The sequence below is a fragment of the Oncorhynchus keta genome, chromosome 19 (genome assembly GCF_023373465.1).
Source record: "Oncorhynchus keta strain PuntledgeMale-10-30-2019 chromosome 19, Oket_V2, whole genome shotgun sequence".
In the NCBI taxonomy this organism is placed as follows: domain Eukaryota; kingdom Metazoa; phylum Chordata; class Actinopteri; order Salmoniformes; family Salmonidae; genus Oncorhynchus; species Oncorhynchus keta.
In genome coordinates, this window is record NC_068439.1 from 79,635,000 (window position 1) to 79,649,195 (window position 14,196).

Genomic DNA, 14,196 nt, shown 5'->3' on the forward strand with positions numbered 1-14,196 from the left:
ACATACGTTTAGCTGATTTTCATTACATTTTTTATTTTTTTATTTAACTTTTGTACACTTGTGGTGTCAGAAATGACCGGTCATTAGAAATGAATGGGTGAGACTACAATTAGGTTATACAATTAATTCAGGCACATTCATCAAATGGACACACTTTCTCTCCCAGACCCCCACATGCATGTGTGTTTGAGCACACACACACACACACACACACACACACACACACACACACACACACACACACACACACACACACACACACACACACACACACACACACACACACACACACCTTCTTGGCTTCCATGGAAACCTTTCCCCAATAGAATCTTTCCCCCACACACACCACCACACCTGTTGGCATTCTCGCAAACAATCGCAACATTGTTTCAATAATATATAGAACTTTTCTAGCAGCTCTGGTATGTAAAGCTTTTTTGAGGTCTTGCTCACAATTCATTCTGTGGCAGCACAATGACCAAACTATATGCTGTATGAGAGGCTCTTGATCATATCTTTGATCATGATGCTGGTGAGGAGGAGAGAGACCAGGAAACTGACAGTGAAGATGCATTAGAGGAGAAAGTAGTCTGTGATAAATAGCACAATTATGTTTCATATTTGTATTTGTTATAGTCAAAATTAACTCAAAAACGAGTTGTATGAGCTCAGGTCAATGAGGCCTACAGGCCATAAATAGCAAATAGAAGTTAAAAACATGTGTTGTTCACAATAAATTAAGTTGCTAAAAAGATCTAAGACAACATTAGGTGATAATATATGTATTACTTTTGGATTTATAATTAGCTATAAATGGGGCGGGCAATTTGGACCGGGGACACAGAATTAATTAACATGAAACGAACACAACAGCAGGGTTAATCTAGCATACTGTGCCAATAGCCTCTCCCTTAATCTAGCATACTATGCCAATAGCCTCTCCCTTTATCTAGCATACTGTGCCAATAGCCTCTCCCTTCATCTAGCATACTGGGCCCTGGGACCACACCCTATACTTTGTGGCCTGCCGGCTTTCATTATATCTATTTATTCTGACTTTGTGTGTCTGCGGCTGTGTGTGTCATTTTGCTACACTGCCCTGCAGTACACCCACCTGGCTCGCGGTGGCGCTGTTCCATCCAGATGTAGCAGTTGTTCTGGGCCACGCCAGTTTGGTTGTCCAGGAAGGGCATGCGGACCGACCGCTCGGCACACAGACGTGCGTTGTAGCTGCGACAGTGTTCTATGGCCTCCCGGTAGAACTGGTCACCGAGCCTTTAAAAACACAAGAGGCTGATTAGCATACGAATTATGTTACAACCTAGCCTATCAGGCACATAGACAAGCAACAAGTGGCAGATTAATATACTATCTTATAATGAAGCAATAAGGCACGAGAAGGTGTGGATACAGCCACAATCCCCAGAGGTGCCTTATTGCTCATATAAACTGGTTACCGGAGCAGTAAACATTTATTATTTATTTATTTATAAAAATGTATTTTAGAGCATTAAACATGTATATTTTATCATACCCGTGGTATACGGTCTGATATACCACGGCTCTAAGCCAATCAGCATTCAGGGCTCGAACCACCCAGTTTATAACACAACCTAGCGTATCAGGCACACAGAGAGACAGGCAACGAGAGGCAGATAAACTGGCTATGTCAACTTTTTAACTTTGACTAAGCTTAGTGTTTTACGACTGAAGAGGTAACAGGGCTTGAACCAGCAGACCAACATTTACATAGCAAATGCACTCTCTCCAGTGGGGGAAATATATGTTAACATTGCCAAAGCAAACGGAATAGACAATTCTCTGTCTCACTCTCTCTCTCAATTACATTTAAGGGCTTTATTAGCATGGGAAATATATGTTAACATTACCAAAGTAAATGGAATAGACAATTCTCTGTCTCGCTCTCTCCAGTGGGGGAAATATATGTTAACATTACCAAAGCAAGTGAAATAGATAATAAACAAAAGTGAAATAAATTATAAAAAATGAACAATAACAGTTCCAAAAGAATAAAGACATTGCAAATAGTTAATGTACAAAAGAGAGCCAGGTCTGGTCTGCCTATAGCGGCCCCTCTCAATAGCAAGGCTATGCTCCCTGAGTCTGTACATAGTCAATGATGTGATGTTATCAAAAAATGAACCCTCCCTCCCTCCCCCTCGGTCCCTCCCTCTTAATTACCCCTCCCTGGTCCCTCCCTCTCCCCCTCCCTCCCTCCATCCCTCCCTCACCCCCTGGTCCCTCCCTCTGTCCCCCTCCCTCAATGATGTGATCCCTCCCTCCCTCCCCCTCGGTCCCCCTCCCTCCCCCTCGGTCCCTCCCTCCCCCCTCTCTCCCCTCCCCCCTCCCTCCCCCCCTCCCTCCCTCCCTCCCCCCCTCCCCTCTCTCCCTCCCCCCCCCCCTCCCTCTCCCTCCCTCCCCCCCCCCTCCCCCTCCCCCTCCCTCCCTCCCTCCCCTCTCCCCCCCCCTCTCCCCCCCCCTTTCTCCCCCCCCCCCCATCTCCCCCCTCCTCTCCCTCCCCTCCCCCTCCATCTCTCCCTCCCCCTCCCTCCAGAAGATACACAGATCGCTATGTGAGGAATGCCAGACTGGACAAAGAGGACAAGCTGTAGTTTCAACCAGGGTATAAAGAAGAGCAGTGTTCTGATAGAGGGAAGGAGAGGGGGAAGGAGAGAGGGAAGGAGAGAGGGAAGGAGAAGGAGAGAGGGAAGGAGAGGGAGAAGGAGAGGGGGAAGGAGAGGGAGAAGAAGAGAGGGAAGGAGAGGGAGAAGAAGAGAGGGAAGGAGAGGGAGAAGGAGAGGGGGAAGGAGAGGGAGAAGGAGAGGGAGAAGGAGAGAGGGAAGGAGGGGGAAGGGAGGGGAAGGGAGGGGGAAGGAGAGGAAGGGAAGGGAAGGAGAGGGGGGGAAGGGAGAGAGAGGGAAGGAGAGGGGGAATGGAGAGGGGGAAGGAGAGGGGGAATGGAGAGGGGGAAAAGGAGTGAGGGAAGGGAGAGAGAGAAGGAAAGGGGAATCATGTTTTCTGATTGACAAAGCCACCTATCAATAAATGAATCAATCTTTATTATCCCAGATAAGACAAGAAGGTAAAACCACCTATAAAACACCAAATACACAGAGAAGTTATGAACAGACTGAAGTGTATTAGAATGTGGATTGACTGCTGTGTATCGAATTCAAAAGAGTTTAATGTACACAATAACAAGTTATCAATTTACAGATATTGTTTTCGCTGGGAAAACAGCCGCTTTGTGTTGTCATCCCCGTTCAGGAAGTAATGGGAGGAGCAATGGTATTAGATTTAGAATCCCGTTGTCCTCAAGATTCTAGAACACATCTGGTGTCATAGCTGCTTTGTGTTGTCATCCCCGTTCAGGAAGTAATGGGAGGAGCAATGGTATTAGATTTAGAATCCCGTTAGCGGAGAGACAGCCGCCATCGTTGTCCTCAAGATTCCAGAACACATTTGGTGTCATTATAATGCAATTAATGTCACGTTGTTACTTAGCAATGGGCTGCTGTCACTCGTATAAAATAAATGACTTCCACCCTAGAAACAGCAGCAGTATGATTAGTAAGACTGACAGAATGACAAGGCATGTGGAAAAGGTATCATGCCAGAGTACGTGTTTGGTATTAAAAGTAGAGGTCGACCGAATATGATTTTTCAACGCCGATACCGATTATTGGAGGACCAAAAAAAGGCGATATTAGTCGTCTGATTAATTTATTTTATTTTATTTGTAATAAATGACCATTACAAAAATACTGAATGAACACTGAATGAACACATTATTTTAACATAATACATCAATAAAATAAATTTAGCCTCAAATAAATCATGAAACATGTTCAATTTGGTTTAAATAATGCAAAAACAAAGTGTTGGAGAAGAAAGTAAAAGTGCAATATGTGCCATGTAAGAAAGCTAACGTTTCAGTTCCTTGCTCAGAACATGAGACCATATGAAAGCTGGCGGTTCATTTTAACATGAATCTTCAATATTCCCAGGTAAGAAGTTTTAGGTTGTAGTTATTATAGGAATTGTAGGACTATTTCTCCCTCTACGATTTGTATTTCATATCCTTTTTGACTATTGGATGTTCTTATAGGCACTTTAGTATTGCCAGTGTAACAGTATAGCTTCCGTCCCTCTCCTCGCTCCTCCCTGGGCTCGAACCAGGAACACAATGACAACAGCCACCATCGAAGCAGCGTTACCCATGCAGAGCAAGGGGAACAACCACTCCAAGTCTCAGAGCGAGTGACGTTTGAAACGCTATTAGCGCGCACCCCGCTAACTAGCTAGCCATTTCACTTCGGTTACACCAGCCTCATCTCGGGAGTTGATAGGCTTAAAGTCATAAACAGCGCAATGCTTGAAGCATTGTGAAGAGCAGCAGCAAAACTCACAAAATTGCTGTTTGAATGAATGCTTATGAGCCTGCTGTTGCCTACCATCGCTCAGTCAGACTGCTCTATCAAATCATAGACTTAATTATAACATAATAACACACAGAAATACGAGCCTTTGGTCATTAATATGGTAGAATCCAGAAACTATAATTTCGAAAACAAAACGTTTATTATTTTAGTGAAATACGGAAATCGTTCTGTATTTTATCTAACGGGTGGCATCCATAAGTCTAAATATTCTTGTTGCATTGCACAACCTTCAATGTTATGTCATAATTCTGTAAAATTCTGGCGAATTAGTTCGCAACGAGCCAGGCGGCCCAAACGGTTGCATATACACTGACTCTGAATGCATTTAACGCAAGAGAAGTGACACAATTTCACATGGTTAATATTGCCTGCTAACCTGGATTTATTTTAGCTAAATATGCAGGTTTAAAAATATATACTTGTGTATTGATTTTAAGAAAGGCATTGATGTTCATGGTTAGGTACACGTTGGAGCAACGACAGTCTTTTTTCGCGAATACGCACCACATCGATTATATGCAACGCATGCTAGATAAACTAGTAATATCATCAACCATGTGTAGTTAACTAGTGATTATGATTGATTAAGTTTAATGCTCGCTAGCAACTTACCTTGGCTTCTTACTGGATTCGCGTAACAGGCGGGCTCCTCGTGAGGCAGGTGGTTAGAGCGTTGGACTAGTTAACTGTAAGGTTGCAAGATTGAATCCCCGAGCTGACAAGGTAAAAAGTCGTTCTGCCCCTGAACAAGGCAGTTAACCCACCGTTCCTAGGCCGTCATTGTAAATAAGAATGTGTTCTTAACTGACTTACCTAGTTAAATAAAGGTGTAAAAAAACAAATACCGTAATTGCTGGACTATTAAGCGCACCTGAATATAAACAGCACCCACTGAATTATGAAAAAATATGTATTTTGTACATAAATAAGCCGCACATGTCTATAAGCCACAGGTGCCTACTGGTACATTGAAACAAATTAACTTTACACAGCCTTTAAACGAAACACTGCTTGTAACAAAAATTAAAACAGCCTACCAAGAAAGTAATTGGTCACTATCTTCCTCCTCATGTGCACTGAAACCACTGAAGTCATCTCCTTCGGTGTCGGAGTTGAATAGCCTCAGAATTGCTTCATCCGATGTTGGATCGTTTTCATTGTCGCTCTCGTCACTTTCATCCGGAGGCCAATACCCCGCTGAGCTCATGCTGCCCCTTCAACACGCAGCAGTCCAGCTGCCCCTTCAACACGCAGCAGTCCAGCCTTTCGAAACCCGTTGATGATAGTGGATTTTTTGACAATGCTCCAAGTTGCTCTTCGCCTGCGGCCCGTTTTAGTGAAGGATTTCTCCCCACTTGTCATCCAAGCCTCCCACTGAACAAGGAGCGCCACCTTAAATGCACGATTTACACTGATGTCGAGTGGCTGTAAATACTTTGGGCCATCTGCTTTTCTTCCCTCTGAAAGCTTTTGTTTTCTTTTTGCACTGAGTCAGTTCCTCACGCTGCCGTTTCCAACATCTTATCATCAACTCATTAAGGCCAAGCTCCCGTACGGCAGCTCTATTTCCTTTTCCAACAGCCAGATTTATCGCCTTCAACTTGAAAGCTGCATCATATGCATTTCTCCGTGTCTTTGCCATGATGAGGGTGACAAAATTACTACCTTAATCAGAATGATGGGAAGTTTGAGCGCGCTCGATTTACGTCACAATATCTACACCAAGCTCCTCCCCTTCTATACCAAGCTCCTCCCTTTCCCCATCACAGCTCTCTCTTCCCCTACCGACATCTTTCTCTCCCTCTGTCTCTCTGCCCTGCCATATTCTCTGGATATTTCTGTCCCACTCCTACCATGGAGAGTGCGTGTTCCTTCCCTCAGGTCTCTCTACACCATTACATAAGGATGTACAGCTAGGCCCAGCTACAGAGGACCACACCACACTCCACTTGTGTGTGTGCATGTGCATGTGTGCGTGTCTGTGCGTGTGTGTGTGTGCGTGTGTGTGTGTCTGTCACGGTATGCCTTCTAAAGATGTGGGATGAAAAGTGTCCTATAATGCAAACACACTCACACACACACCTCGAACATCAGAACATTTTGCTCTAAGCCATGTGCCTATCTGTGTCCATTAGGGTTTGAATGGTTGATCTGTTGCTTAATGTAAGTTTTCCATGTTACAGAAACCCCTTTCTTCTCAAAGAGAGAGAGAGAGAAGTCACTTCCTGTTCCTGTTGAGACACTTCACTTCAAACACTTCAACTATAATACCAGCAGGAGGGAGCCCGAGGACAGCAACACATTAGACCCAACCAAATCATGAGAAAACAATAAGATAATTACTTGACACATTGGAAAGAATTAACAAAAAAAACAGAGCAAACTGGAATGCTATTTGGCCCTAAACAGAGAGGACACAGTGGCAGAATACCTGACCACTGTGACTGACCCAAAATTAAGGAAAGCTTTGACTATGTACAGACTATGTGAGAATAGCCTTGCTATTGAGAATGGCCACCTTAGCCGGTCTTCTCTTGAGTGCCAGGTCTGCCTATGTGCTCACTGCCCACAAAGTAAGGAAACTGAGCTGCACTTCCTAACCTCCTGCCCAATGTATGACCATATTAGAGACACATATTTCCCTCAGATTACACAGACCCACAAAGATTTTTTAAAACAAATCCAATCTACTGGGTTGAATTCCACAGTGTGCCATCACAGCAGCAAGATGTGTAACCTGTTGCCATGAGAAAAGGACAACCAGTGAAGAACAAACACCATATTTATGTATATTTTTTAAAATGTTCTCTTTTGTACGTGAACAATTTGCACATTGAAATGTCTTTATTATTTTGAAACTTTTGTGAGTGTACTGTTAATTTTTTATTATTTATTTCATTTTTGTTTATTATCTAGTTCACTTGCTTTGGCAATGTTAACATATATTTCCCATGCTAATAAAGCCCTTAAATGTAATTGAGAGAGAGAGCGAGACAGAGAATTGTCTATTCCGTTTGCTTTGGCAATGTTAACATATATTTCCCCCACTGGAGAGAGTGCATTTGCTATGTAAATGTTGGTCTGCTGGTTCAAGCCCTGTTACCTCTTCAGTCGTAAAACACTAAGCTTAGTCAAAGTTAAAAAGTTGACATAGGCAGTTTATCTGCCTCTCGTTGCCTGTCTCTCTGTGTGTGTTGTTTACTGTTAATTTCACTTTTGTTTATTATCTACTTCACTTTCTTTGGCAATGTTGACATACGCCAATAAAGCCCTTAAATTTAATTGAGTTCTATAACATTTACATTTACATTTACTCTTATCCAGAGCGACTTACAAATTGGTGCATACACCTTATGACATCCAGTGGAACAGCCACTTTACAATAGTGCATCTAAATCTTTTTAGGGGGGGGGTGAGAACATGATGACACTTCTGACATCCTCGACAACAGATTGGACGTTGGGCAGTACAAATGGCTTTGTTAGTATTGCATTGTCACGGACACACACACACGGACACACACACACACTCAGGGACAATTGGAGAGGCCAGTGGAATGTTTTCATACCAACAGTAGTGTTCAAACCAGACAGGCTTAGTTTAGCTCTCACCCACTGTTTACAGTGGCACTACACAGCAGCTAGAAGCCACTCACATCAAGAGGGAGGAGTCTCTCTCTCTCTCTCTCCATTTCCCTCATCTGTCTCAATACATTCACCACTCTCTCTCTCCCTAGAGACCAACAGAGTCCCTCCTCCCTCATATTGTAATGCACCCCTCTCTCTTCTATTCAAGCTCTAGAGCCCCCCAGCCACTCACAGGTATCTATGAATAATCATGACCTGAAGCTTTTCATTGGATGGTTAAAAGTTCTAATTACATTCCATATGCGTAAAGCAGAGGTAACAGTATCACACTTCCAATGAGAGGTTAATCTCTCTCTCTCTCTCTCTCAATTCAATTCAATTCAATTCAATTCAAGGGCTTTATTGGCATGGGAAACATGTGTTAACATTGCCAAAGCAAGTGAGGCATACAAAGAATATATGGAAAAACAACAAAAATTAACAGTAAACATTACATACAACAGTCAAAACAGTAAAGTTCAAACCAGACAGGCTTAGTTTATATATATACACATATACACATACACATACACATACACAATGTACAAATAATTAAAGGACACAAGATAAAATAAATAAGCATAAGCAGGTTGTATTTACAATGGTGTTTGTTCTTCACTGGTTGCCCACATCGTGGCAACAGGTCACAAATCTTGCTGCTGTGATGGCACACTGTGGAATTTCACCCAGTAGGTATGGGAGTTTTTCAAAATTGGATATGTTTTCGAATCTCTTTGTGGATCTGTGTGATCTGGGGGAAATATGTCTCTCTAATATGGTCATACATTGGGCAGGAGGTTAGAAGTGCAGCTCAGTTTCCACCTCATTTTGAGTGAGCACATAGCCTGTCTCTCTTGAGACCATGTCTGCCTACGGCGGCCTCATTTCTAATGCAGGCTATGCTCACTGAGTCTCTTCTATTCAAAGCTCTAGTCAGCCCAGGTATTCCAGCCACTCACATTCTAGTTTGCTCTGTTTTTTTGTATCTTTATGTGAATATTATCATGACCTGAATTGTGCTTTGTCCATAGGGTGTGTTTGTGTTTTGAACAGAGCCCCAGGACCTAGGGACTCTTCTCCAGGTTCATCTCTCTGTTTGTGATGGCTTTGTTATGGAAGGTTTGTGAATCGCTTCCTTTTAGGTGGTTGTAGAATTTAATGGCTCTTTTCTGGATTTTGATAATTAGTGGGTATCGGCCTAATTCTGCTCTGCATGCATTATTTGGTGTTTTACGTTGTACACGGAGGATATTTTTGCAGAATTCTCTCTCTCTCTGGACTCTCTCTCTCTGGAGCAGTGGAAACGTGTTCTCTGGAGTGATGAATCACGCTTCACCATCTGGCAGTCCAACGGACAAATCTTGATTTGGCAGATGCCAGGAGAACGCTACCTGCGCCAATGCATAGTGCCCACTGTAAAGTTTGGTGGAGGATGAATAATGGTCTGGAGCTGTTTTTTCATTTTGGGGCTAGGACCTTTAGTTCCAGTGAAGGGAAATCTTAACGCTACAGTTTGGCAACAGTTTGCTGAAGGCCCTTTCCTGTTTCAGCATGACCATTTTATTTGTTTAACCTTTATGTCAGTTATAAAATACATTCTTATTTACAATGACGGCCTACCGGGGAACAGTTGGTTAACTGCCTTGTTCAGGGGCAAAAAGATTTTTACCTTGTCAACTCTGGGATTCGATCCAAAAACCTTTCGGTTACTGGCCCAACGCTCTAACCACTAGGCTACCTGCGAGGTCCATACAGAAACGGTTTGTCGAGATCGTTGTGGAAGAACTTGACTGGGCTGCACAGAGCCCTGACCTCAACCCCACCGAACACCTTTGGGATGAATTGGGACTGCGAGCCAGATCTAATCGCCCAACATCAGTACCCGACCTCACTAATGCTCGTGGCTGGAAATGGAAGCCAGTTCCCTCAGCAATGTTCTATAGCATCTAGTGGAAAACCTTCCCAGAAGAGTGCAGGCTGATATAGCAGCAAAGGGGGGCCCAACTCCATATTAATGTCTATCATTTTTTAATGAGATGTTTGACAAGCAGGTGTCCACATACTTTTGGTCATGTAGTGTATATATCCAGCCCCCTCCCCTCCCACAGCAAATCTAATTTAGGTCTTAGTGGTTAAACACCAACTTGGAACACGGTTCCACCTCAGACTAGAATTAGCTGCGGTTCTACAGTTACCTTCAGACTGAGTGTATGTGTGTGCGTGTGTATGATGACTGCGCATGTGTGTGTCTCCTACACATAAGAGGTGCTTCCTGTATCAGAAGAGGTTAAACCCTGCTGTACAAAGCCCTCTCAGCCCTCCTCATCCTCCTCCAGCCCTCCTCATCCTCATCTAGCCCTCCTCATCTTCCTCCAGCCCTCCTCATCCTCCTCCAGCCCTCCTCATCCTCCTCCAGCCCTAGCCCTCCTCATCCTCCTCCAGCCCTCCTCCAGCCCTCCTCATCCTCCACCAGCCCTCCTCATCCTCCTCCAGCCCTCCTCATCCTCCACCAGCCCTCCTCATCCTCCTCCAGCCCTCCTCATCCTCATCTAGCCCTCCTCATCCTCCTCCAGCCCTCCTCATCCTCCTCCAGCCCTCCTCATCCTCCTCCAGCCCTCCTCATCCTCCACCAGCCCTCCTCATCCTCCTCCAGCCCTCCTCATCCTCCACCAGCCCTCCTCATCCTCCTCCAGCCCTCCTCATCCTCATCTAGCCCTCCTCATCCTCCTCCAGCCCTCCTCATCCTCCTCCAGCCCTCCTCATCCTCATCTAGCCCTCCTCATCCTCCTCCAGCCCTCCTCATCCTCCTCCAGCCCTCCTCACCCTCCTCCAGCCCTCCTCATCCTCATCTAGCCCTCCTCATCCTCCTCCAGCCCTCCTCATCCTCCTCCAGCCCTCCTTAATATAATAATAATAATATATGCCATTTAGCAGACGCTTTTATCCAAAGCGACTTACAGTCATGTGTGCATACATTCTACGTCCTTATTCTCCTCCAGGGCTCCTCATCCCCCTCCAGCCCTCCTCACCCTCCACCAGCCCTCCTCACCCTCCACCAGCCCTCCTCACCCTCCTCCAGCCCGCCTCAACCTCCTCCAATCCTCCTCAACCTCCTCCAATCCTCCTCAACCTCCTCCAATCCTCCTCAACCTCCTCAAACCCTCCTCAACCTTCTACAGCCCCCCTCAACCTCCTCCAGCCTTTACAGAGAAAAGTTCAATTAGATTAGTGCTAAGGTTATGATGTCAACAACCGGCTCCAAACGGAGCAGGGGACGGGGCTAGGTGGCTAGGGGAGGCTAGGGGATGCTAGGGGAGGCTAGGTGGCAACGGGAGGCTAGGTGGAGCTGAGATGTTTTTGTAGGAGAAGGGGGAGGAAAACTGTTTCCCCAGACCAAGACAGACAGGAGGAGAAGACAGAGAGAGTGATAGAGCGATGGAAAGGGGAGAGATGGAGCGAGGGAGACCGATAGAGATTTTTTTGTTAGTTTAATCTTTATTTAACCAGGAAGGGCTCATTGAAATTTGAAATCTCTTTTTCAAGGGAGAGGGGAGAGTGATAGAGCGATGGAGAGGGACACTGGGAGAGATGGAGAGGGAGAGCGATAGAGAGATGGAGAGGGACACTGGGAGAGATTGAGAGGGAGAGCGATAGAGAGATGGACAACAGCACAATTAGACCCAACCAAATCATGAGAAAACAAAAAGATAATTACTTAACACATTGGAATGAATTAACAAAAAAACAGAGCAAACTAGAATGCTATTTGGCCCTACACAGAGAGTACACAGCGGCAGAATACCTGACCACTGTGACTGACCCAAAATGAAGGAACGCTTTGACTATGTACAGACTCAGTGAGCATAGCCTTGCTATTGAGAAAGGCCGCCGTAGGCAGACATGGCTCTCAAGAGAAGACAGGCTATGTGCTCACTGCCCACAAAATGAAGTGGAAACTGAGCTGCACTTCCTAACCTCCTGCCCAATGTATGACCATATTAGAGAGACATATTTCCCTCAGATTACACAGATCCACAAAGAATTCGAAAACAAATCCAATTTTGAAAAACTCCCATATCTACTGGGTGAAATTCCACAGTGTGACATCACAGCAGCAAGATATATGACCTGTTGCCACAAGAAAAGGGCAACCAGTGAAGAACACACACCATTGTAAATACAACCCATATTTATGCTTATTTATTTTATCTTGTCCTTTAACCATCTGTACATAGTTAAAACACTGTGTATATATATATATATATATATTATATATATATATATATATATAATATGACATTTGTAATGTCTTTACTGTTTTGAAACTTCTGTATGTGTAATGTTTACTGTTAATGTTTGTTTTTCACTTTGTATATTCACTTTGTATGTTGTCTACCTCACTTGCTTTGGCAATGTTAACACATGTTTCCCATGCCAATAAAGCCCTTGAATTGAATTGAATTGAGATGGAGAGGGACATTGGGAGAGATTGAGAGGGAGAGTGATAGAGAGGGACACTGGGAGAGAGGGAGAGAGAGTAGGATAGTGAGATTGTTTTCATACATCTCAATGTCACACACCCACTCATACACACACCCTCTCCCACTCGTACACACACCCTCTACCCCTCGTACACACACCCTCTACCCCTCGTACACACACCCTCTACCCCTCGTACACACACCCTCTACCCCTCGTACACACACCCTCTACCCCTCGTACACACACCCTCTACCCCTCGTACACACACCCTCTACCCCCCCGTACACACACCCTCTACCCCCCGTACACACACCCTCTACCCCCTCGTACACACACCCTCTCCCCCCGTACACACACCCTCTCCCCCTCGTACACACACCCTCTACCCCCTCGTACACACACCCTCTACCCCCTCGTACACACACCCTCTACCCCTCGTACACACACCCTCTCCCCCTCGTACACACACCCTCTCCCCCTCGTACACACACCCTCTACCCCCCCCCCTTCTCCCTCAGTCTACATACAGAATCGTGTCAGATCCATGTGTTGAACAGGAAAATGGATTTATGATCCCTCCATGGAGTCTCCCTATGGAACAATGTGTCCCAAATGGCACACTATTCCCTATTTAGTGCACTACTTTAGACCCGAGGCCTATGGGCCCCCTGGACAAAAGAAGTGCACTACACAAGTGGAACGGGTGCCGAATTTTCCCGGGCCGTTCTAATTCCCAACGCCTGGAAAACATTCCCGCCAGCTCGGCCATTCCCCCAAAAACCGAGCGGGAATCACAAAAGGCCAGGGAGCCGGAGAGCTGCCCCAGTGTTTAGAGTCCGTCTGAAAGCACACATGTAATTCACCCATCAATCACTGTAGCTCCCTCGTCCTCTCACGCTAAACGGGGGAGGGGAGTGTGTTCCTGTAAGCCAGACACACACACACACACGATACTATACAGACACGCAAACAGGCAGAAAGGGGCAGGGTCACACACACAAATACAAGACAGACACACAAACAGGCAGAAAGGGGCAGGGCCACACACACAAATACAAGACAGACACGCAAACAGGCAGAAAGGGGCAGGGCCACACACACAAATACAAGACAGACACGCAAACAGGCAGAAAGGGGCAGGGCCACACACACAAATACAAGACAGACACACAAATACAAGACAGACACACAAATAGGCAGTGAAAGGGTCACACGCACACACAGTCCCCACTCCTACAGACATCCACCCCCCCCCTCCCCATACACACACACCTTCTTCTCCTATACATTTCCACCCCTGCACAGCCCGCCCCCACAATCTATAAACACAGAGCCTGGCCAGCTCTATATCCCTCTATGGGTAAGTGCCTCCAACCTCACAGTTGAAATCACACAGACACACATTTACAGTGAGTGAGTGCACGGGCCGCGACCCCGCAGAAACAGGGCAGTGTAGCATATTGTCTCTGACTATTGTTTCTGTATGATCTTCTTTTATTGTGTTGCATTGTGGGGAGAGGAGGGGGTCCTATGTTTCCCTTTGCTGACATGCTGCCAGCTCTCTTTTACAGACATATATTTGAATCCCCCCCCCCCAAAAAAGACTTCCTAAAAGGTCAAATAAA

General features: G+C 45.3%; 1 protein-coding gene across 2 annotated transcripts in view; it reads right to left on the reverse strand.

The window, feature by feature from the left end:
• Positions 1 to 14,196, reverse strand: part of LOC118375895 (zinc finger protein DPF3) — a 56,443-nt gene that overhangs the window by 34,522 nt on the left and 7,725 nt on the right. For both annotated transcript variants that reach the window (XM_052471456.1, XM_052471455.1), the window contains exon 2: positions 1,115 to 1,275. In XM_052471456.1, coding sequence (XP_052327416.1) covers positions 1,115 to 1,275 — 161 coding nt within the window. The remainder of the gene's footprint in view (positions 1 to 1,114; positions 1,276 to 14,196) is intronic.